This window comes from Phyllobates terribilis, unplaced genomic scaffold (assembly GCF_046119375.1).
Source record: "Phyllobates terribilis strain yellow unplaced genomic scaffold, ASM4611937v1 Scaffold_7__3_contigs__length_470593459, whole genome shotgun sequence".
Lineage (NCBI taxonomy): Eukaryota > Metazoa > Chordata > Amphibia > Anura > Dendrobatidae > Phyllobates > Phyllobates terribilis.
Window position 1 is genome coordinate 130,545,642 of NW_027362767.1, and position 26,317 is coordinate 130,571,958.

The window sequence follows — 26,317 nt, forward strand, 5'->3', positions numbered from 1 at the left end:
TATTATGGGGCACTGTGGGTGTGTCATGGGGCACTGTGGGTGTGTCATGGGGCACTGTGGGGTGTATTATGGGGCACTGTGGGGTGTATTATGGGGCACTGTGGGGTGTATTATGGGGCACTGAGGTGTATTATGGGGCACTGTGGGGTATATTATGGGGCACTGTGGGGTATATTATGGGGCACTGTGGGGTATATTATGGGGCACTGTGGGGTATATTATGGGGCACTGAGGTGTATTATGGGGCACTGTGTGGTATATTATGTTGCACTGTGGGTGTATTATGGGGCACTGAGGTGTATTATGGGGCACTGTGGGGTATATTATGGGGCACTGTGAGTGTATTATGGGGCACTGTGGGGTGTATTATGGGGCACTGTGGGGTGTATTATGGGGCACTGTGGGGTGTATTATGGGGCACTGAGGTGTATTATGGGGCACTGAGGTGTATTATGGGGCACTGTGGGGTGTATTATGCGGCACTGTGGGGTGTATTATGCGGCACTGTGGGCGTATTATGGGGAACTGTGGGCGTATTATGGGGAACTGTGGGCGTATTATGGGGCACTGTGGGGTGTAGTATGGGGCACTGTGAGCGTATTATGGGGAACTGTGGGCGTATTATGGGGAACTGTGGGCGTATTATGGGGAACTGTGGGCGTATTATGGGGCACTGTGGGCGTATTATGGGGCACTGTGGGCGTATTATGGGGCACTGTGGGCGTATTATGGGGAACTGTGGGCATATTATGGGGAACTGTGGGTATATTATGGGGAACTGTGGGTATATTATGGGGAACTGTGGGTATATTATGGGGAACTGTGGGTGTATTATGGGGCACTGTGGGTGTATTATGGGGCACTGTGGGTGTATTATGGGGCACTGTGGGTGTATTATGGGGAACTGTGGGTGTATTATGGGGAACTGTGGGTGTATTATGGGGCACTGTGGGCGTATTATGGGGAACTGTGGGCGTATTATGGGGCACTGTGTGGTATATTATGGGGCACTGTGGGTGTATTATGGGGCACTGAGGTGTATTATGGGGCACTGTGGGGTATATTATGGGGCACTGTGAGTGTATTATGGGGCACTGTGGGGTGTATTATGGGGCACTGTGGGGTGTATTATGGGGCACTGAGGTGTATTATGGGGCACTGCGGTGTATTATGGGGGCACTGAGGTGTATTATGGGGCACTGTGGGGTGTATTATGGGGCACTGTGGGGTGTATTATGGGGCACTGTGGGGTGTATTATGGGGCACTGTGGGGTGTATTATGGGGCACTGTGGGGTGTATTATGGGGCACTGAGGTGTATTATGGGGCACTGAGGTGTATTATGGGGCACTGAGGTGTATTATGGGGCACTGTGGGGTGTATTATGGGGCACTGTGGGGTGTATTATGGGGCACTGTGGGGTGTATTATGGGGCACTGAGGTGTATTATGGGGCACTGAGGTGTATTATGGGGCACTGTGGGGTGTATTATGTGGCACTGTGGGGTGTATTATGCGGCACTGTGGGCGTATTATGGGGAACTGTGGGTGTATTATGGGGCACTGTGGGGTGTAGTATGGGGCACTGTGGGCGTATTATGGGGAACTGTGGGCGTATTATGGGGAACTGTGGGCGTATTATGGGGCACTGTGGGCGTATTATGGGGCACTGTGGGCGTATTATGGGGAACTGTGGGCGTATTATGGGGAACTGTGGGCGTATTATGGGGAACTGTGGGCGTATTATGGGGAACTGTGGGTGTATTATGGGGAACTGTGGGTGTATTATGGGGAACTGTGGGTGTATTATGGGGAACTGTGGGCGTATTATGGGGAACTGTGGGCGTATTATGGGGCACTGTGGGCGTATTATGGGCACTGTGGGCGTATTATGGGGCACTGTGGGCGTATTATGGAGCACTGTGGGCGTATTATGGGGCACTGTGGGCGTATTATGGGGCACTGTGGGCGTATTATGGGGCACTGTGGGTGTATTATGGGGCACTGTGGGCGTATTATGGGGCACTGTGGGCGTATTATGGGGCACTGTGGGCGTATTATGGGGCACTGTGGGCGTATTATGGGGCACTGTGGGCGTATTATGGGGAACTGTGGGCGTATTATGGGGAACTGTGGGCGTATTATGGGGAACTGTGGGCGTATTATGGGGCACTGTGGGCGTATTATGGGGAACTGTGGGCGTATTATGGGGAACTGTGGGCGTATTATGGGGAACTGTGGGCGTATTATGGGGCACTGTGGGCGTATTATGGGGCACTGTGGGCGTATTATGGGGAACTGTGGGCGTATTATGGGGCACTGTGGGCGTATTATGGGGAACTGTGGGCGTATTATGGGGCACTGTGGGCGTATTATGGGGAACTGTGGGCGTATTATGGGGCACTGTGGGCGTATTATGGGGAACTGTGGGTGTATTATGGGGCACTGTGGGCGTATTATGGGGAACTGTGGGCGTATTATGGGGCACTGTGGGCGTATTATGGGGAACTGTGGGATGTATTATGGGGCACTGTGGGTGTATTATGGGGCACTGTGGGCGTATTATGGGGAACTGTGGGTGTATTATGGGGAACTGTGGGCGTATTATGGGGAACTGTGGGCGTATTATGGGGAACTGTGGGTGTATTATGGGGCACTGTGGGCGTATTATGGGGCACTGTGGGCGTATTATGGGGCACTGTGGGTGTATTATGGGGCACTGTGAGCGTATTATGGGGAACTGTGGGTGTATTATGGGGCACTGTGGGCGTATTATGGGGAACTGTGGGTGTATTATGGGGCACTGTGAGCGTATTATGGAGAACTGTGGGTGTATTATGGGGCACTTAGGTGGATATTTTCTCATATTATGACTGCTCAGGGGTGACAAGAGCTGATTCGTATAATATGTTCACGTCATACCTGCAGTATTGTGGTCATTATTAACCCCGCACTATTATGGGCAGCACATGTGCCAGTAACAAATATGGCCTCTGTCTCCGCACAGTGAGTCACGTGTCCCTATGTTCACTTCCGGCGTCTTTCCGCCTTAGTCTGCGTTGCCCAGCAACCTTTGACAGTGGTGGGCGTTCAAATCAACAAGATGAAGCGGGCGAACAATCTGAGGGAGGCTCTGGGCGCCCTGTGTCGGGTCTTATCCGCTTCTGGGTCATGTTGGGATCCTGAAATGTTACGGAAATCAAAGTTTAACCGACCCGAGGCGGTAAGAGACGTGGTCATCACTATGGGAGGCAAGTATAGGGCAACCAATCAGCTCACTCCTTTTATTTTACGACAGTGTTAGAAAAAATGATTGGTGTTATCTGATTGGCTGCTCTAGGATTTCTAGGCCGTAGTCCCTGACACCACCGACAGTGACCCACCACAGCACCAGAGGGAGAGCTAGGACTCGCCTGTGACCCATATAGTCTAACATCACCATTACACTAAGGAGGTCTATGTGACACGTGAGCTCAGCCATGTCCTCCTCATCACTGTGCTATGTGTGTGGCTGTAAGACAACTTGTCTGCAGCAGAAGCCTCCGTCCCCCCTCCCCCCCACAACTTGTCTGCAGCAGGAGCCTCCGTCCCCCCTCCCCCCCACAACTTGTCTGCAGCAGGAGCCTCACCCCCCACAACTTGTCTGCAGCAGGAGCCTCCGTCCCTCCACTGGTTGTCTGCAGCAGGAGCCTCCGTCCCCCCACTGGTTGTCTGCAGCAGGAGCCTCCGTCCCCCCACTGGTTGTCTGCAGCAGGAGCCTCCGTCCCCCCACTGGTTGTCTGCAGCAGGAGCCTCCGTCCCCCCACTGGTTGTCTGCAGCAGGAGCCTCCGTCCCCCCACTGGTTGTCTGCAGCAGGAGCCTCCGTCCCCCCACTGGTTGTCTGCAGCAGGAGCCTCCGTCCCCCCACTGGTTGTCTGCAGCAGGAGCCTCCGTCCCCCCACTGGTTGTCTGCAGCAGGAGCCTCCGTCCCCCCACTGGTTGTCTGCAGCAGGAGCCTCCGTCCCCCCACTGGTTGTCTGCAGCAGGAGCCTCCGTCCCCCCACTGGTTGTCTGCAGCAGGAGCCTCCGTCCCCCCACTGGTTGTCTGCAGCAGGAGCCTCCGTCCCCCCACTGGTTGTCTGCAGCAGGAGCCCCCGTCCCCCCACTGGTTGTCTGCAGCAGGAGCCCCCGTCCCCCCACTGGTTGTCTGCAGCAGGAGCCCCCGTCCCCCCACTGGTTGTCTGCAGCAGGAGCCCCCGTCGCCCCACTGGTTGTCTGCAGCAGGAGCCTCCGTCTCCCCCCTGCTTGTCTGCAGCAGGAGCCTCCGTCCCCCCCCCCCCCCTGCTTGTCTGCAGCAGGAGCCTCCGTCCCACCCCCCTCCCCACTGGTTGTCTGCAGCAGGAGCCTCCGCCCCCCCCCCCCCACTGCTTGTCTGCAGCAGGCAAAAGATGGTTCACCCTCCCTTCATCTCAGCAGCCGAAGATGGAACAAATCTGCGGGTTATTAAAAGGGCTTTTTTTTTCAGTCTAAAAATCATTTCTACGCTTCGGTTTCATTAAAATTTTGCAGTTTTACTTTTACAGTCTTTGTTTCCCGGTATATTCAATGTTGATGTGGTCTATGGTCACAAATCAGCTAAGGAGTTCAGAAAAACAGAGATAAGAGTTACAAACTCCTTCAGAGCTCACTGACGGATTCTCAGTTACCTCATTCTGCAGCCAGCAATAGACAGACAGTGCACCGCAGAAGCTATAGAAGGCAAACGGTGCAAAATTCTTAATGGAACCCAATTGCAAAAATGATTTTTACACCCAAATGCACGTGTTTAAGTAAGAAAATTTTCTCCAATAGTGGACAACCCCTTTAAGTGCTGGATTTGTGCAAGACTGTCAGAGTTTAGGTGGTGCAGACTAATAAATAGTGAGGACAACTGTATTTCTTTTTTAAAGGGGTTATGCAGGTTGATTGACGGCCGTTCTCAACCTAACGCAGCGGAAAGCCAGCTGTCAATCAGCATGACGTCTGCAGTGAGGGCCCTGATAATCCCTTCAATTCAGTCATTCATTTATTTTTAGGTCTACTGCTCCTTTAAATGCTTCATAAACGATAAAAATCCAAACGATCTGCGTTCTACTCTGCAGTGATGTACTGGAATGTCACTGCTGTGGAAGCGGAGGTCTACCTGTCAGACACAGCCAGACTTCCCGTAGAGAAGCAAAACCAAAAAAATGAGCCAGAGCTTATGTTAGTATAAGTCAAATGCATAGGTGCGCATTCACACTCTGGCCATTTACAGGGAATCTGTCACTCCTGGGACCTATATAACCTATTAATATGGGCACACAGGTGATAGGAATGTTAATCTAGTCATACCTGTATGCCTCATATTAATGGTCTTGTTTTGCGAAATGTTATATTTTATCTATGTTAATGATTCCCTCCAGACCCCGGGTCCGAAAGTAATCTCCGCCTCCTGTCTTCATTATGATAGTACCCCTCTCCCCTGCACGTCACAGTGTCCTGTGCTGTAATCTCCCACCTGCACGTAGAACTCCTTCCTTGATCCTCCCTTCTATGCGAGAAAGTCTCCGTGACTCGTTATCGTCTGCGCAGAAGATCAGACTAGTGTATTCCGTGATCTTCTGCGCACGCGCCGGCGAGTCACGGAGACTTTCTTCCATAGAATTGAAGATCGTGGAGGCGCGGGAGTACCATGCCGCAACTGCATGTCACGGGACACTGACGTGCAGGGGAGGGCTGTACTAATATAATGAAGACAGGAGGCAGGGTTTCCTTTCAGGGCCCGGGACCTAAAAGACATCAATAACATCAAGAAAAAATGTAAGATTTCACAAAACAAGATCATTAATATGAGGCATACTTGTAGGACTAGATTAACATTTCTGTCACCTGTATGCCCATATTAATAGGTTATATATACGTCCCAGGGGGGTGACAGATTCCCTTCAACAAACAGAACCTAAACAAAATGAGCAAATACCCTGTAGTGAGTTAATAGTAATAGTGCATGTAAATAACAGAAGACTTAGTTAACTCTATCTTGATCAAAAAAGCATAAAAGCCATCCCACCACGACAAGGTGACCCTATTCGGGACAGTATCTTACTTTTGTAATTCACCTCGCTACGCGCCAGCAGTCGTCAAAATAGACGGGGTTGCCGCATAGTTGGGACCAGATCCTACTCTGTCCTTATCTATTTCTACGTCTGCTGACACAGTGAGGTGAACTTCAAGAGTTTGGTACCATCCGGATTGGGTACACCTTGTCGTGGTGGGATGGCTGTTATGCTTTTTTTGATAGAAACAATGTTAACTAAGTATCCTATGTTATTTACATGTACTATTAATATTCTTATAGTGTATTTTGTCCATTTTGTTTTTATCTTAGGTTCTGTGGCTATAGAGAAGGCAGAGACAGTTTGTCACCATGTCTGTCTCCTGGTTCACTAAATAAACAGCGCTGAAGAAGTACTCTCTATACAGCAATGGGAAGCTATAACGACTCTTCCTCCTCCAGACCCAGCAATCATGTGATCGCTGGGTATAGAGCAGGAGCTGCAGGGTCCGCAGAGAACCAGTCAGCTCTGCTATTCAGCCAGTAGGCTCCATTTCCCCTGTAACTGGGGCTAATATACCAGCCCAGTTACAGAGGAAATCAGATTAAAAAACTAAGTTTTTAAATGTTGAAATGCCCCCATAGGTCTTTTATGATTTTATGAGCGGAGGGGGGGCACAATATGTGAAATACATGAAAAAGAAATAAAAACGTAGGTAACAAAAAAATCCGCTGCCAAATCAAATCATTGTCACTAGCCCTGCCCTCGTAAAAACAAAAACACTTATCCGATATAAATATAATTGTTAAAGAAGGGGGAACAGAATTCAAATTGTATTTTCGAGGTCGTGAAAAACAAACATGTATAAACCTTATTTTCCCACCGATATTGGCCAAAAAATAATATAGAAATTGCATCCTGAGTATCACAAATAATAATGCAATAATTATTCAAATATTCATACGAGAAAAAAATTGACATTTCTTTAAAGTACATCTACGAAAATGTGCCTGGTGAGGAACAGGGGTATGTGGCCCGGGTTTGTAAGTTATCCCTTATCCACAGGGAATAACTCATTGATTGGTGCAGGATTGACCGCTGGGACCCCCAGAGATCATGAGGCTGTGCTCTAATCCCAGGAATCAGGCTCTGCAGCCCAGTCCTTAATCGAGCAGAGGTATGCGTGCCCCATTCGTTGTTGGCTAGAAGCCCACCAAACAGATCTGAGAGTGGGACTTCTAGGTTGCATACAGTTCGTGAGTTTCTGTATATTAGTTATTGATACTTGTGTCGTTCTTTTACTTCATAGGCCTCTGAATTTTGGAGCCTGCTCTTCTCCTTGCTGCGGCAAATCTTTCCAGGCAAACCCGATTCATCACCCCCAACACATGAGAAGATAGAGATGGGTACGTCAACACTTCTTGGACCTCCCATATAGGTTGATTTCCCAGGTTTTGGAAATATAGACCGTGCACAGATCGCAATATATGGCCCCAGCTCCAGACTTCAGCTTAAAGGGAATCTGTCAATAGTTTTCTTTCTATGTACCATGATGTAGCGGCAGAGAACCTGATTCCATCAATGTGTCACTTAGTTTACTGGGTGCAGCAGTTTTGATAGAACCCCCGTTTTCTCTGCTGTAGATCTAGCAGAGCTCTGAATGCTGAGCTGAGTATAACCCCGCCTACATGCCTGATTGGCAGCTTCCTGTGTATGCTGTGAATAGGCAGAAAGCTGCTAATTGGTGGGGCGAGGTTGGACCAGGAGACACCTAGTCCTGTAGTGATTATGCAGATGAAAGCTGCTCACTTATGTAATTCTCTTCTGTTTTACAGCTGACCGTGTAAAATATGTGAAGAGTGTACTTCAGATTCAAGGATACGGAAGGCCAGGATTGTACAACCTCCCTGATGACGGGGAAGACGGCAGCAGGGAAATACTGTTGGCTTTTTCGTGGCTTTTACATAAAGTGCCGATACTTGAAATCCTTTTGAAAAAGAAGAGCGTTAAAGTGGGAGATCACATTACAATATGCCAGGTATGTAGAGGCTCGCTAATCTGCATTAGATGGTACCATGTGCTGACACCCTTGTTAGGGTTCTCCGACACCACTCATTTCCACATCAGGAGATGAGCAGCACCTATAGCGAAGATGTGAGCTTAGGTGCCTGTTAGGATACACATACACATGAGTCTAATGAAAAGGACAAGTGCATGATACTTGCGGACCATGCACCCAATCTGGCACAGTCATCAGCATTGCTCACTTCTCAATGCAAAAGTGAATGGTACCGGAGAGCCCCTTTAATTTTTTGTATATGTATGATTTACACCTTAAATAAATTCTGTCTCTACACAACTGAAACTTTTTAGATACCCTTGGCAATCAAAGGTAGATGTTACTGCTCAAGAAACCTTCCTCCAATGATACAGCTGCATCTCACTAAATTAGAATATCATGAAAAAGTTAATTTATTTCAGTTCTTCAATACAAAAAGTGAAACTCCTGTATTATATAGAGTCATTACAAACAGTGATCTATTTCACGTGTTTATTTCTGTTAATGTTGATGATTATGGATTACAGCCAATGAAAACACAAAAGTCGTTATGTCAATAAATTAGAATAATTAAAAAATACCTTCAAAGGCTTCCCAAGAGTTTAAAAAGGTCCCTTAGTTTGTTTCAGTAGGCTCCACAATCATGGGGAAGACTGCTGACTTGATAGATGTCCAGAAGGCAGTCATTGACACACTCCACAAGGTCCCAGAGTCTGGAGGAAGAGTGGAGAGGCCACAATCCAAGCTGCTGGAGGTCTAGTGTGAAGTCTCCACAATCAGTGATGGTTTGAGGAGCCATGTCATCTGCTGGTGTAGGTCCACTGTGTTTTATCAAGACCAAAGTCAGCGCAGCCGTCTACCAGGACATTTTACAGCACTTCATGCTTCCCTCTGCCGACAAGCTTTATGGAGATGGAAATGTCATTCTCCAGCAGGACTTGGCCCCTGTCCACACGGCCAAAAGTACCAATACCTGGTTTACACACAACAGTACCACTGTGCTTGATTGGCAGCAAACTCGCCTGACCTTAACCCCATAGAGAATCTATTATAGAGAATCTATGGGGTATTGTCAAGAGGAAGATGAGAGACCCCAGACCCAACAATGCAGACGAGCTGAAGGCTGCTATCAAAGCCACCTGGGCTTCCATAACACCTCAGCAGCCACAGGCTGATCGCCTCCATGCCACATTGCCGCATTGATGCAGTAATTAATGCAAAAGGAGCCCCGACCAAGTACTGAGTGCATCGACTGAACATACATTTCAGTAGGACATTTTGGATTTTAAAAACATTTTTCAAGCTGTTGTTATAAAGTATTCTAATTTACTGAGATAATGACTTTTGTGTTTTCATTGGCTGTAATCCATAATCAACATTAACAGGAATAAACACTTGAAATAGATCACTCTGTAATGACTCTATATAATATACGAGTTTCACTTTTTGTATTGAAGAACTGAAATAAATTAACTTTTTGATTATATTCTAATTTTGTGAGAAGCACCTGTATTTACGCTGCCCAAAAAAATAAAAGGAACACTAAAATCCAACGTCCTAGATATCACTGAATGAAATATTCCAGTTGCAAATCTTTATTCATTACATAGTGGAATGCATTGAGAACAATAAAACATAATTTTGACTTACATTAATAATTTTTAATATCCCATGGAGGTCTGGATTTGGAATGATACTCAAAATCTAAGTGGAAAATCAAACTACCGGCTGATGCAACTTCTGTGGAAATGCCTCAAAACAAGGAAATGATGCTCAGTATTGTGTGTGGCCTCCACTTGCCTGTATGACCTCCCTACAACGCCTGGATATGCTCCTGATGAGGCTGAGTATTGTGTGTGGCCTCCACGTGCCTGTATGACCTCCCTACAACGCCTGGGCATGCTCCTGATGAGGCTGAGTATTGTGTGTGGCCTCCACGTGCCTGTATGACCTCCCTACAACGCCTGGGCATGCTCCTGATGAGGCTGAGTATTGTGTGTGGCCTCCACGTGCCTGTATGACCTCCCTACAATGCCTGGGCATGCTCCTGATGAGGCTGAGTATTGTGTGTGGCCTCCACGTGCCTGTATGACCTCCCTACAACACCTGGGCATGCTCCTGATGAGGCTCAGTATTGTGTGTGGCCTCCACGTGCCTGTATGACCTCCCTACAACACCTGGGCATGCTCCTGATGAGGCTCAGTATTGTGTGTGGCCTCCACGTGCCTGTATGACCTCCCTACAACGCCTGGGCATGCTCCTGATGAGGCTGAGTATTGTGTGTGGCCTCCACGTGCCTGTATGACCTCCCTACCACGCCTGGGCATGCTCCTGATGAGGTTGTGGATGGTTTCCTGTGGGATCTCCTCCAAGACTTGGATTAATGCATCAGTCACCTCCTGGACAGTCTGTGGTGCAACATGTCGTTGGTGGATGGAACGAGACATGATTTTCTCGATTGGATTCAGGTCTGGGGAACGGGTGGGCCAGTCCAAAGCATCAAGGCCTTCACAATGCAGGAACTGCTGACACACTCCAGCCACATGAGGTCTGGCATTGTCATGCATCAGAAGGAGCCCAGGGCCAACCGCACCAGCATATGGTCTCACAATGGGTCTGAGGATCTCATTCCGGTATCTAATGGCAGTCGGGGTAATAATAATAATAATAATCTTTATTTTTATATAGTTCTAACATATTCCGCTGCGCTTTACATACATTATCGTCGCTGTCCCCATCGGGGCTCACAATCTGGATTCCCTATCAGTATGTCTTTGGAGGAGTACCTCTGACGAGCACATGGTGCGCTGTGTGGACCTCCAAAGAAATGCCACCCCACACCGTCACTGACCCGGTGCCAAACCGGTCATGCTGAAGGATGTTGCAGGCAGCAGATCGCTCTCCACGGCGTCTCCAGACTCTGTCACGTCTGTCACATGTGCTCAGTGTGAACCTGCTCTCATGCGTGAAGAGCACAGGGCGCCAGTGGCGACTTTGCCAATCTTGGTGTTTTCTGGCAAATGCCAATTGGGTTGTAAGCACAACATCCACTTGTGGACGTCGGGCCCTCATACCACACTTTGAACAGACACATGCACATTTGTGGCCTGCTGGAGGTCATTTTGCAGGGCTCTAGCAGAGCTCCTCCTGTTCCTCCTGCACAAAAGAGGATGTAGCGCTCCTGCTGCTGGGTTGTTGCCCTCCTACGGCCCCCTCCACGTCTTCTTGTGTATTGGCCTGTCTCCTGGTATCTGCTCCATGCGCTGGACACTACGCTGACAGACACAGCTACCCTTCTTGCCACAGCTCGCATTGATGTGCCATCCTGGATGAGCTGCACTACCTGAGCAACTTCTGTGGGTTGTAGACACCGCCTCATGCTACTGTACCTCTAGGGGTGAGAGCAATGACAAAATGCAAAAGTGACCAAAACATCAGCCAAAAAGGATGAGGACAGAGGAATGGTCTGTGGTCACCACCTGCAGAACCACTCCTTTATATGGGTGTCAGGCAATTAGAAAATCATTTCTATCAGTTGTCTGTTCGATTCGCACAACAGCAGGAGAAATTGATTCACAATCAGTGTTGCTTCATAACTGAACAGGTAGATCTCACAGAAGTGTTATTGACTTGGAGTTACGCTGTGTGTATAATATATGTGGCGACAAAGTCACTGGCAAAGTACTGAAGTTGAGTTATGTAGCCCTGAGATTGTTAGCTCCAGTAATATAAACATAGGGAAAAATGTTCCAGCACAGAAAGGAATAAGAGGAGTTAATCAGCCATCTTTAGTGCTAGGGTGATTAAACACCTGTAGAGAGGGAGGAGGTCAGAGGATAAATTCCCAGCCTTTTAGAGCGTTTGGTGTGGGGTGGGTCTGGAGGTGAAAGCTCTGGGAGGTGTTTTTTGTCATGTGAAGGAAAGCTATACCTTGGATTGTTTGTTCCTGAAGCGGGCGGGTACCCATAGCAACAAGGACTGTGCCATACGCAGTTTTATTGCTTTCATAAAACTCCAAGGGATTCAAAACTAAAACAGCCTCTACTGGGCACAAAGGTGTCACAGCAATTAAACAGTGCCTTTAGCAGGGCACATGCCTTATTTTTCGGACTATAAGACGCACTTTTTTCCTCTAAAATTTTGGAGGAAAGTGGGGGGTGCGTCTTATAGTCCGAACTGTGCCCCATACTCTATACCTATGGCTGTGGGGGGAGCAGCAGCGGGGGATGAGCGGGGCACAGGAGGCAGCAGCCGCCTGCTGCAGCTTGCGCTGTGCCGCTGCTAAAGAAAATCAATATTCATTGCTCCCCATGCCCATGGACGTGGAGAGCAATGAATATTAATTTTCCTTAATAGCGCGCACACTGCTGCCGCTCTGCGGTCTGTGTGCCCGCTATTAAAGTCCATGAATATTCACAACAATCCACTCCCATGGGTTGCAGTGAATATTCATGGTCTTTAACAGCGGGCACCGCCTGCCGCAGCAGGAGACGTGCTGCGGCTACAGTGTGCGTGCTATTAAGGTGGGTGAATGGTCACTACTCCCCACGCACAGAGTCCCGGCGTAGAGAGCAGTGACTATTCCGGCACAGCATCTAAGTGAGGTCGCATGGCAGTAACGCCATGTGCGGCTCACACAGTGAGAGTGTCAACAGCAGAGCGGGACACAGCACTGGAGGAGAGAGGAGGTGAATATGATTGTTTGTTTATTTTTGTGTGTGCAGCGTGATGGGGATCAGGGGGTGCCAGGCATACCAGGATTGGGGATGAAGGGGTGCCAAGCATACCAGGATTGGGGGATGAAGGGGTGCCGTACATACCAGGATATGGGGGATGAAGGGGTGCCGTACATACCAGGATATGGGGGGATGAAGGGGTGCCGCACATACCAGGGTATGGGGGGATGAAGGGGTGCCGCACATACCAGGGTATGGGGGGATGAAGGGGTGCCGCACATACCAGGGTATGGGGGGATGAAGGGGTGCCGCACATACCAGGGTATGGGGGGGATGAAGGGGTGCCGCACATACCAGGGTATGGGGGGGATGAAGGGGTGCCGCACATACCAGGGTATGGGGGGGATGAAGGGGTGCCGCACATACCAGGGTATGGGGGGGATGAAGGGGTGCCGCACATACCAGGGTATGGGGGGGATGAAGGGGTGCCGCACATACCAGGGTATGGGGGGGATGAAGGGGTGCCGCACATACCAGGGTATGGGGGGGATGAAGGGGTGCCGCACATACCAGGGTATGGGGGGGAGTGAAGGGGTGCCGCACATACCAGGGTATGGGGGGATGAAGGAGGTGGTCATATATACCAGGATGGGGGATATTAGTACAGAATTGGGGGACATTACCCCTATAACAGTGTCAGCAGCAGACCCCCTCCCCCTTAACAGTGCATCATGACCACATTTTTTGCTTCAATTTTTTTTTATATTTTCCACCTCTAAAACCTAGGTGCGTTTTATGGTCTGGTGTGTCTTATAGTCCGAAAAATACGGTATATGTTATTTAAGTGCGAGCTCACCCAAACAAATTACAGTCCTTACACAAAAGAGGCACGATCCTACCATGTTTCAGGATCACCCTCTTGAGCCTGAGCTCCAGCAGCTTCCAGCGCCAAACAGAAGTGTTCAACTCCGGACACAGTTCACACTGAACAAGCTGCTGCTCCCACATGATTCTCTGCAGCTCCAAGATGCAGACTGCTCAGCTTTCCTAGCTGACCCGTGCAATCTCCATTCAGAAAGAGACTCTGGCATATCTATCCTATCTATCTATCCTATCTATCTATCTATCTATCCTATCTATCTATCTATCCTATCTATCTATCTATCTATCCTATCTATCTATCTATCCTATCTATCTATCTATCCTATCTATCTATCCTATCTATCTATCTATCCTATCTATCTATCCTATCTATCTATCCTATCTATCTATCCTATCTATCTATCCTATCTATCTATCCTATCTATCTATCCTATCTATCTATCCTATCTATCTATCCTATCTATCTATCCTATCTATCTATCCTATCTATCTATCCTATCTATCTATCCTATCTATCTATCCTATCTATCTATCCTATCTATCTATCCTATCTATCTATCCTATCTATCTATCCTATCTATCTATCCTATCTATCTATCCTATCTATCTATCCTATCTATCTATCCTATCTATCTATCCTATCTATCTATCCTATCTATCTATCCTATCTATCTATCCTATCTATCTATCCTATCTATCTATCCTATCTATCTATCCTATCTATCTATCCTATCTATCTATCCTATCTATCTATCCTATCTATCCTATCTATCTATCTATCCTATCTATCTATCCTATCTATCTATCTAATCTATCTATCTATCCTATCTATCTATCCTATCTATCTATCTATCCTATCTATCTATCTATCCTATCTATCTATCTATCCTATCTATCTATCTATCCTATCTATCTATCTGTTATATTATGAAACAGGGTTACTAGAGATGCCTTCTTTGACATCTGTAATCCTTAAAGTGTCACATGGAAAGGATTTTTCTTTCATGAGCAATGTGAAACATTTCTGGAATAGCCACAGCATATTGTATGTCCTAAAGGGGTTGTCCACCCCGGGGATATTTTTATTTAAATGAATGTATATGGGGCTAAAAAATTATTTGTGCAATTTGGTTTCATAAAAACGTTGTACAGTTTGGCTTTTACAGGCTTTTGGTTTCCCGACACATTCAACTTTGGTGTGGTCTTTGGTCATACATCAACTGAGAAGCTCAGAAATAGACGACAAATAAGAGTAACAAACTTCTGCACAGTTTTGCACAAAAACCTGAAGGGTTTCCTGACTCCAGTAAAGTGACTGAGAATCCTGAAGTCTCATGCACACACTGCTTATTTGTGACTTGCAGATTTGGTGCAGATTTAAATTTGCAGTGTGTCAATTCCTTCAGCGTTTTTGCTGCAGTTTCACTCCTGCTATGAGTGGGAAAAATCTGCACAAAAAAACCCACATACTATATGCTGCATTTTTTTCTGCCAAGAGATGCAGATATTGTTTAGAAATTTCTGTACCAAATACTTAATGTGTTCACACTTTGTTTTTGCTGCGTTTTTTTTCTGTGTGCAAAACCTGCTCTCTGGGCAGTAAAGAAGCTGCTTGCAAAAAAGCAGGGTTTGCTGTGTTTTTCAGAATCCCCCAAGTTCAGCTATGCTTCTGTGGTGGAAGCAGATGTTATGGATCCGGGTGGTGGAACCTCTGTGCTGCGGTGCAAGGAGGGACCAGAGAGGCGTGACTAAGTACCTACTCAGCCTGACCAAGGTCGCACGGCGGCTCAATCGACTCCGTGAACCAGCGAGGGACCAAGCAGGGGAACCAGGTGCCACTTTGGGACCGACCTTGTATGAGAGCAGGTGACTCTCACGGGTCAGAAGGCAGGAACTGACCGGTCCAGCGGAAGAGCATGGCAGGCAGGCTGACGGGTGGTCCAGGTAGACAAGCAGGCTGATGGCCAGACGGGTGTTCTGGGCAGGCAGGCTGGCGAGCACAATGGGTAACTGGCAGGTGCTTCCAGGTAGGCAGGGTGGCGGGCACGGCAGGTAACAGGCAGGTGCTTCCAGGTAAGCAGGCGGCAGAGCCGATAGACAAACTGGCGGACTGGACTGTAGACAGACTGTTGGGCTGGATAGTAGTCAGACTGGCGGACAGGACTGACTTGCAGGGGGACCTGAGGGCTGAAGCAACAGTAAGAATCACAGAGCAACAACGTTGCACGGGCGCCTCTATATTCGATTAGGTGCTTTAAATGGGGAAAGTCCTCTGGCCATTGGCCGGGGACTTTTTAGGACGGCGCGCACGGCCCCTTTAAGAGGGAGGGAGCGAGCGAGCGCCCTAAGCACAGTGCCCGGGAAGCTGCATGCACCAGCAGCAGCAGAAGGGCCGGAAGACGCCGGACCAGGAGGACGGCGTCTCTGCCTAGCAGGGGGCAGAGATGCCAATGCTACACATGAATACAGGTCACCAATGCAAGACATAAGTGAAACCATAAAACCATTTTTGGAAAAAAAGGGCAAATTGATCAAATTATTTAGTGGAAAAAGATTTTTATGTCTGAAAAACTAGTGACTATTCTGAACAAAAAAAGCTCATGAGTTCATGAAAAAATACACAATTACAAATGTTTCAGCAGGGGGAGGGGAATTGGTGGGGAATAGTTTACCTAAGACATTGGCAGAGCATTAAGTTTGTAGGACACTTTTGTGGGCCATTTAGTTGATCAGGTATTGTTCAATTTCACACCTTGGTCGGCCAATGTTTCTTTGTACACATCACCACTAATTTAATTAAACTGTACTAATCCTAAACTGCCATTGTCAGGTGATGAGACCAAGACATTATGGTTTAAACGTGGGAAAATTACAAAAATAAATGTGTTTGACATACTGCTGTACATGCGTTGTTGTTTTTTTTTCACTAAAAACGCAGCAAAACGTGTTACCTGCGTTTTTGCGCTTAATGCTTTCTATGGGTGAAAAAACACTGCAAAAACACTGAAAGAAGTGACATGCTGCAGTTTGTAAAAACCCAACAGTTTTCTTATTCAGTCAGGAAGAAAAAAATGTGTACATGAGATTTCTGAAATCTCATAGCTTTCCTGTTACTGTAAATTGCAACTTTTAGTTTGCATAAAAAAATGCAGAAAAGAAAAAAAAACTCATCAAAAACTCAACTTGTGAACATAGCCTAAAACTGTCAGAACGAGCTCACTGATGGATTCTCAGTTAAGCCCTTCACCCCAAAGTCTGTTTTCACCTTCTTGACCTGGCCATTTTTTCCAATTCTGACCACTGTCACTTTATGAGATAATAACTCTGAACCCTTCAATGGATCCCACTGATTCTGAGACTGTTTCTTCGTGACATATTGTACTTCATGATAGTAGTAAAATTTCTTCAATATGACTGGAGTTTATTTGTGGAAAAATTTGGAAAATTTAGCAATTTTCAAACTTTTATTTTTTTATGCCCTCAAAGGAGTTGACCACTACTTTTTATGATTGCCCCAATTCATGGACCCTGTACCCCTAAGTGTTTTTCTAATTACCTCCTGCTGTCCTTCTTGCCTGTGAGCGGCGCTACCGCTGGCCGCTCTTAGGCATCACGTGACCCCATGCTGATGTCACGTCAAGTGAGGCGTGACATCAGTGACGCGGTGGACGCTGGGCTGTGGGTGGGGTTACCCTGCACGTCCCAACCAACATCCACCGCATGCTTTCCCAATGAAGGAGGAGAGGGAGAGCATGCGGTGGATGCTGGTTGTGACCCGTGGGGTAACCCCACCCACAGCCCATCACTCACCGTGGAACGCAGAAGTAAGTCACCCCCGGCTTCAGCCGAAATTTGACGTGACATGAGTGGTCAGCGATAGCGCTGCTCACAGGTAAGAAGGACAGCAGGAGGTAATTAGAAAAACACTCAGGGGCACAGGGTCCATCGATTGGGGCAATCCTAAAAAGTACTCGCCAACTCCTTTAAATCAGAGAGATCTGTCACACAAAATAGTTAATAAATAACATTTCCCTCATGTCTCAGCACAATTTTGTAAACCTAATTTTTTTTTTTGTTGTTAGGAAGTTATAAAGGTTAAAAGTTGACCAGCGATTTCTCATTTTTACAACAAAATTTACAAAACCATTTTTTTTAGGGTCCACATCACATTTGAAGTGACTTTGAGGGGTCTGTATGACAGAAAATGCTCAAAAGTGACACCATTCTAAAAACTGCACCCCTCAAGGTGCTCAAAACCACATTCAAGAGGTTTATTAACCCTTCAGGTGCTTCACAGGAATTAATGGAATGTGGAAGGAAAAAAGTAACATTTTACTTTTTAGTCACAAAAATTATCTTTTAGCCCCAATTTTTTTATTTTCACTAGGGTAACATGAGAAATTGAACAACAAACTTTTGGTGTCTATTTTCTCCGGAGTACGCTGATATCCCATATGTAGAGAGAAACTACTGTTTGGGCGCACATAAGGGCTCAGAAGGGAAAGAGTGGTGTTTTGTAACGCAGACTTTGATGGAATTGTATGTGAGCGTCATGTCGCGTTTGGAGAGCCCCTGATGTGCCTAAACAGTGGAAACCCCCCACAAGTGACCGTATTTTGGAAACTACACCCCTCAAGGAATTTATCTAGAGGCATAGGTTTTTATTAATGATTATAATGTCTTTGGTTTTACTGGTGTATGAATTTATAATCTGGTGGTATGAGTGAATTGTGCAGAGTACATCGGATTATAAAAGTGTGTTGTGTCAACAGAGTAAAAACAAATTTTATTGACGTGTGGTACGCTTTGATTTCTTAAAGGGGTTGTCCAGTACTTTAGATTACCCCCCCCCAATGGGCCCCTAAGAGTTATTGTAAATACCTTCTGTTGCAGATAATGCCTGTGAGTGGCGCTATCACTGGCCGCTCACAGGCATCACGTGACCCCCGGCTGCAGCCGGCTCTGACATCCGCTGATGTCACGACAAGTGCTGGCAGCAGCCGGGGGTCTCTGTCTTCCTGGTTCCAGGTGGATGCCAGGCTGTGGGCGGGGTTCCCCCCCCCCCCCCCTGCTTCACATTCAGCATCCACCGCGCTCTCTGCCTCTCCCCAAGCGGTGGATGCAGGGTGTGACGCGGGGGGTAACCCCGCCCACAACCCATCAGCCACTGCGGGGATCCCAGCGCTGAGTCACGCCTCACTTGTCATGACGTCAGCGCGGGGTCACGTGATGCCTGAGCGCGGCCATCGATGGCGCCGCTCACAGGCGTTATCAGCAACGGAAGGTGTTTACAAAAAGTCTTAGGGGCCCCGGGGGGATACATTGGGGGGGTAATCTAAAGTAGTGCACAACTTCTTTAATGCAAAGGGAAGGTTTCACAATGGTAAATTGTGCCTTTTCGGATTCCCCTTTTGGAGCATTCTCTGCACCTTTTTTGTGATCTTCAGTTCCTTGCAGTTTGGGAAACCTCTCCTGGAAAATGTTGACCTGGGACGATAGAGGACTATCCATTTTAGAAGTACTTGGACCCTCACCTTCCTGAGTGCCAAGCATTAGGGCCTTGATGACTACCTCCTGAAACTGAAGGAAGGTCCCAGTATTGCCTGCAGATCGAAACAGTACAAAAGCATTGTACAATGTGTACGGCCAATTTTTTTGTACCATACTTTAGCTTTTCGCATGGCACTGTATGGTTTGAGAACCTGATCTGAGAGATCTACACCCCCCATGGATTTATTATAATCCAAGATACAATCTGGCTTTGGGACTTGTGTTGTGGTACCTCGGACAGTGACAAGGGAGCTGTTGTCACGGTGTATGGTGGTCATAAGGACATCCCTCTTGTCCTTATACTTGACCACCAGCAGGTTGTCACTACATTGGGCTCTGCTTTCGCCCTTTCTCAGCAGTTTCCCAATTAGTGGCTTAGGGAGGCCTCTGATTTTTTTTCACACGGTGCCGCATGCAGCTGTACCTCTGACAGAGAGGGTCTTGAAGAGTACGATGCTGGTGTAAAAGTTATCTACATAGAGATGATCATCCTAAGTGGGTGCAGAAACCCCACACAATTTTCTCGCTTACTCCCAGGACAGGAGGGCATTCAGAGGGGTCAACCTGGGTGTCCTTCTCTTCAGAGACCCTAAACCTGTGGGTGTACTCTGAGGTACTCTCACACAACTTGTACAGTTTTATTCCGTACGTGGTATTGTCGGAATTGTAGCCTCCCTTCGAAATGAACCAGAGATTCATCTATAGCGATGCCCCTTTCGGGGGTTGTACGCCTCAGCAAATTTTCTCCTGAAGTGGTCAACTACTGTCCGAACATAGAGGTTCTCCCTACCTCTCTGCACGCCAACTCTGAGGTAAAGATGGCGTGCAGAGCCGAGATTGCTATTTTTGATTAACCCCTTTGATTGGTCATAAACTATTGTTCAGCTAATCAGTTCCTAAGGGGTTAATCAGGAGAAGTGATGTCACGATCACCCCACCCATTGTGACGGCTGTGATTGGTGCTGCCAAACATTTTTAAGCCAATATAAATACATTTAAGTAAAAAAAAAAAGTCTTTTAATATGGACAGCCCCTTTAAATGTCTTTGGGACTCGCACCTCTCTGGAGATTAGTGCTGTGCTGTGAATGGAGAGGTGGCTGCTCGTGTGCCGTGCTCTCGGCTCACTCCAGTGGGATTTCCGACAATAGCCAAGCAAGCGCACTCCTATAGAAGTGAATGGAGCGAGCCACGCCTGCTCAGCCACTTCAAGGGATGACCTTTTTAGGCTATGTTCACACGTTGCGTTTTTGCTGCGTTTTTTTTTTCCGCAGGCAAAACCTGCTCTCTTGGCAGTAAAGAAGCAGCTTACAAAACGCAGGTTTTGCTGCGCTTTTATTGGGTACATTTGTCTTTTGTGCATGCTGATAAAGTTTAGTGCATCAAAAAAAAAACATGATTCAACTTCCTCAGGTTTTTGCACCAAAAACGCAGCAAAACCTTACATCTGCGTTTTTGTACTCACCCATTGCTTTCTATGGGTGAAAAAACACTGAAAGAAGTGACATGCTGCAGTTTGCAAAACCCAGCAGTTTTCCAAATCAATCAGGGAAAAAAGCAATGTGTGTGTGCATGAGATTCATGAAATCTCATAGCCTTTGTTGGCTCTGTAAAACACAGCTTAAAATTTGCATAAAAAAGCAGCAAAAAAATGCAATGTGTGAACATAGCCTTATGGTCTGTAATAGCCAAACGATGCAAAATTTTTACTGAAATGCAATTGCAAAAATACATTTTAATCAAAGATGCATGCAATTAAGTAAAAAAAAAAGGTCCAAAAGGGTGACGATCCCTTTCATTTTTTTTTTTTCAATATATGTCCGGTTCCAGTGTTGGACCCATTACTATACTGTGGATGTTCCATAAATGTCTGAGATGGGAATACTCCTTTAAACCTCTACATTTGCTGTAGCCAGTATGCATTGTGGCAATGATTGATTGCTTGGTGCCCTCTACATAGAAGAATCGCCGCCCCAGATCCGCTTAATCGTCCCCCCACCCATAGGAGATTTCCAATGACGGATATCCCTGGTGATCTCTGTGCAGGCACTTGTTTCTCAGTGCCCTAATGTTTCTCTCTTTCCGCCTGTCCTTCTCAGACCTACACACAAGTGCCTCTGAATGCTATTCCCTTCAGATTTGGGAGCTTTTAAAAAGATGTGGTGTAACCCCCAATGACCATTCAGATTACAGCAGCCACTCGAAAAATATAATCAGTGACCTGATTATGGGAAACGCCACCAAAGACTCTCTCGTCTTAGTCCAGGGAGACTCCTGTATGTACATAAGTAAGCCGCGCTTAATGGATATTTCATGTCCGTATAGCAACTTAGATATTTTACGAAAACTGCAGCCGTGCGATCAATGCTCCGGTCTGTTTGTAGCATGGAGTATATTATTTTTTGGAAAAGTTATTTTAACTCCTTAACGTTCCGTGACGGATATATACATCATGTAGCAAGTCACAGTGTTTGTTGCAGGCTCAAGAACTGAGCCCGCTCCACACAGGGGTGACCACAGCTGTACTGCATAGCTGGCATCTGTATTTAACAGCAGCAATCAGAGCTACTGCTGATCGCTGCAGTCAACGTCTTAGATGCTGCAGTCAACGTCTTAGATGCTGCAGTCAACGTCTTAGATGCTGCAGTCAACGTCTTAGATGCTGCAGTCAATCACTGACTGGCATTTAAGTGTCATGATCCAGGTGTTCATTCTGGTACCCATTCCCACATGAGGCAATTGCAAGGAGCTTATGGGCTGCCATGAAAGCCGGGGGCCTGCTGAAGGTCCCCTATGTCTGTCTTGTTAATTCTCCAATGATGGGTGTCATAGAAGACAGAGATTTTTACTTACTGGGAAAAAGTTTTAAAGAATGTAAAAAATGAAGGAAAAAACACATAAAAATTCGATCCAACCTTCTTTTTTCAGAGTTAAAAATAAAATAATGTAAAAAAAAATCCTATTTCTTAATGTCGCTTTCATAGAAATCCAACCTATCAAAATATAAAATGGACTAACCCAATAGGTAATTGTTGTAAAGAGAAGAAAAAAAAAAAAAAGGAAAGGTGAAACTCCAAAATTGCAATTGGACATTTAAATCAAAACATTAAAAAGAATGCAAGAACTGATCAAAACGTCATATGTAGTGATGAGCGAGTATGTTCGGTTAACCCTCTAGGCGAGTATACTCGTGTGAGTACCGAGTATCTTCAGCGTACTCGCTGATATGTTTGAATCACTCCTGTGTGAGGAATGCTTGTTTCTTTCACATTCCTCACATGTAATAAAGCTGTCAAACAGTCGCAAATCATGCACACGGGAGTGATTCAAACACATCACCGAGCACGCTGAAGATACTCGGTACTCGCCCGAGCATACTCACCGAGAGGGTTAACCGAACATACTCACTCATCACTAGTCATATGTAAAATTAAAAAGTTGAAATCGGCAACACAAACAAATTTTATTTTTACACAGTTCAGATTTTTTTTTGAATGCTAAAAACCAAAAAAATAACTTAAAAAAAAAACCTATGCAAGTTTTGGGGTCACCCTTATCTTACTGACCTGGAGAATCGTTCGGTCAGGTCATTTTTACCGCACAGTGGACATCGTAAAATTAAAACACAAGAAAAAATGGCGCAATTTAAAGTTGTTGTTTTCTTTTTTCACCATTTTAAATGAACGCTACAGTATATGGTAAAATTGATGGTGTCTCTTTCAAAACTACAAGTCTTACCGCAAAAAAAAAAGAAAAAAAAAGTCCTCATACGTATAGGTTGATGGAAAAATTACACAGTATTTGAAAAGGGGAAGGAAAAAAATGAAAAAAAAAAGTTAAGAATTGTCTGAGTCCTTTAAAAGGGTGAAGGGGACGTCTCGTATCTTATTAGGGGGCATAGGACACCATAGAGCAGGGTCTCCTTCTTGGCATGGAGAGATGATTTGTATAAGCGGCAGCCGTTCTGGTGGTCTCTAACCTTCCTTGTATTGTATAGGTGACCATTCCCCAGCAGTGGACGCATAGGTGATCGACATTTGCGTCCCACCGCTAGGACCTCCACAGATCAGTAAGCACCAACCCTCCATTCAGTCTCGCTGCACGACTGCAGCAAGAAGAACTCTGATCGGAGTGGATGTTGCACATGCGCAGTGCCACTTTCTTCAGTCTATGGGAACAGATTTAACATCGGGGCAGGAGTCCCAAAGACCCCGGTGTGAGCGGAGTGTCAGTCCTGTTAGTCACTACTATGTCATTCTCTTCTATGGGGCTGACGGAGATAGTGATCGATGCGATTGTAGCACATGTGCACTACTAGGAAAAGCCCTTTAATTCCGTGTTTTTTATTTCTGCAGTCCAGGCAACTAGAAGTAATTAAAAGGCGTTTTTCCTAACGACTGCGCTGAATATTCGCCTGTAATGCAGATAATTGGTCTGCGAGTTTATTAGCAGGATTTGGGACTGTCAGATGTCGTCGCTGCAGCATTTAGAGCAGCCTTTCTTTTTTGTGACACAGCTCCCCGTTGATCGTCATTATGAAGCATTTCTATAGAAACCACTAAAGGTTCATGCCTGCTCACGCTGTGCGAAGAGAGTGGGTGCTCGAAAAGGTTGTTTTCTCCGGATTTTCGCTGGCACAGGGGCCGTATTATAAAATGTACATGCTGTACATAAGTGATTTGACATAATTATACGGCTGCCATTCTATTTTTCGCTACTTGCTGTTTTTCGCCACTGGCGACATTGTTCGCGTATAAAGTCCCGCTTTATATAAATGACTGCATGCGGCTTTAAGTGCATATGTGTGCGAGTGAGTAGAGCTGAAAAATGGTAATCAGAGGCGGGAAGAAAAAAAAAAGGCATCTGCACGGCTTTCTGAAAGGTATTCGTACATCTCCAAGAATTTACTTCCTACTGTTTTAGCCATCCATCACGGGGCTCGGATGCACATTGCCATCTGTTGCGTGGTAAACGTGACCGTAACTGGAAGTGTCTCTTTGGGAAACCAGATCTGTCTTCTCTGACTATTTAAAGAGATTTTCTCAAAATTAAAAGTTCTGGATTAAGGGATAGTTCACCGATCAATGCCCTGTTCATTCTCTGTGGCTTTTTCAAGCAGTCCCACAAAAAAACCCCTTTCAAAGCCCTGTTTTCAGAATCGGGTGGGATCGCAATGGTCTGACGCTCACTAATTTGCATTTGCAACGTTCGAATAACTAGAATTGGTGGCAATCGATTTACGTCCCATTCCACCATACCGTCAGCTATGACTGGTGTGTGGCTGCCTGGCGCAACATCATCGTTCCGGCATGATGTACATGACTGTCCAATCAAAAGAAGAGCCGTGGATACTGACAGGTCAGAGGTGGCACTCCCGCTCCAGTGTAGCGACCATTGTCGTGGCCGATGAATATACAGTACAGACCAAAAGTTTGGACACACCTCATTTAAAGATTTTTCTGTGTTTTTATGACTATGAAAATTGTACATTCACACTGAAGGCATCAAAACTATGAATTAACACGTGGAATTATATACTTAACAAAAAAGTGTGAAACAACTGAAAATATGTTTTATATTCTAGGTACTTCAAAGTAGCCACCTTTTGCTTTGATGACTGCTTTGCACTCTCTTGGCTTTCTCTTGATGAGCTTCAAGAGGTAGTCACCGGAAATGGGTTTTCACTTCACAGGTGTGCCCTGTCAGGTTTAGTAAGTGGGGTTTCTTGCCTTATAAATGGGGTTGGGACCATCAGTTGTGTTGTGCAGAAGTCTGGTGGATACACAGCTGATTGTCCTACTGAATAGACTGTTAGAATTTGTATTATGGCAAGAAAAAAGCAGCTAAGTAAAGAAAAACGAGTGGCCATCGTTACTTTAAGAACTGAAGGTCAGTCAGTCCGAAAAATTGGGAAAACTTTGAAAGTGTCCCCAAGTGCAGTTGCAAAAACCATCAAGCGCTACAAAGAAACTGGCTCACATGAGGACCGCCCCAGGAAAGGAAGACCAAGAGTCACCTCTGCTTCTGAGGATAAGTTTATCCAAGTCACCAGCCTCAGAAATCGCAGATTAACAGCAGCTCAGATTAGAGACCAGGTCAATGCCACACAGAGTTCTAGCAGCAGACACATCTCTACAACAACTGTTAAGAGGAGACTTTGTGCAGCAGGCCTTCATGGTAAAATAGCTGCTAGGAAACCACTGCTAAGGACAGGCAACAAGCAGAAGAGACTTGTTTGGGCTAAAGAACACAAGGAATGGACATTAGACCAGTGGAAATCTGTGCTTTGGTCTGATGAGTCCAAATTTGAGATCTTTGGTTCCAACCACCGTGTATTTGTGCGACGTAGAAAAGGTGAACGGATGGACTCTACATGCCTGGTTCCCACCGTGAAGCATTGAGGAGGAGGTGTGATGGTGTGGGGGTGCTTCGCTGGTGACACTGTTGGGGATTTATTCAAAATTAAAGGCATACTGAACCAGCATGGCTACCATAGCATCGTGCAGCAGCATGCTATTCCATCCGGTTTGCGTTTAGTTGGGCCATCATTTATTTTTCAACAGGACAATGACCCCAAACACACCTCCAGGCTGTGTAAGGGCTATTTGACCAAGAGGGAGAGTGATGGGGTGCTACGCCAGATGACCTGGCCTCCACAGTCACCAGACCTGAACCCAATCGAGATGGTTTGGGGTGAGCTGGACCGCAGAGTGAAGGCAAAAGGGGCAACAAGTGCTAAGCATCTCTGGGAACTCCTTCAAGATTGTTGGAAGACCATTTCCGGTGACTACCTCTTTAAGCTCATCAAGAGAATGCCAAGAGTGAAAAAAGCAGTCATCAAAGCAAAAGGTGACTACTTTGAAGAACCTAGAATATAAGACATATTTTCAGTTGTTTCACACTTTTTTGTTACGTATATAATTCCACATGTGTTAATTCATAGTTTTGATGCCTTCAGTGTGAATGTACAATTTTCATAGTCAAGAAAATACAGAAAAATCTTTAAATGAGAAGGTGTGTCCAAACTTTTGGTCTGTACTGTACACTTCATATGACAAAGAAAGTCCGTCAATAGGACTTGTCAATTAGTTGGCTCA

At 46.2% G+C, this 26,317-nt stretch overlaps 1 protein-coding gene across 2 annotated transcripts in view; it reads left to right on the forward strand.

Moving 5' to 3' along the window:
* The first annotated feature begins 3,033 nt into the window (after positions 1-3,033).
* TEDC1 (tubulin epsilon and delta complex 1) overlaps positions 3,034-26,317 on the forward strand; it is an 84,373-nt gene continuing 61,089 nt past the window's right edge. The window contains exons 1-3 of one of the 2 annotated variants that reach the window (XM_073639148.1): positions 3,034-3,221; positions 7,365-7,461; positions 7,891-8,093. In XM_073639148.1, the coding sequence (XP_073495249.1) occupies positions 3,102-3,221; positions 7,365-7,461; positions 7,891-8,093 (420 nt within the window). In that variant the 5' untranslated portion in view covers positions 3,034-3,101. Of the gene's footprint in view, positions 3,250-7,364; positions 7,462-7,890; positions 8,094-26,317 lie in introns of both variants that reach the window. The other variant, XM_073639149.1, reaches the window with a different exon arrangement.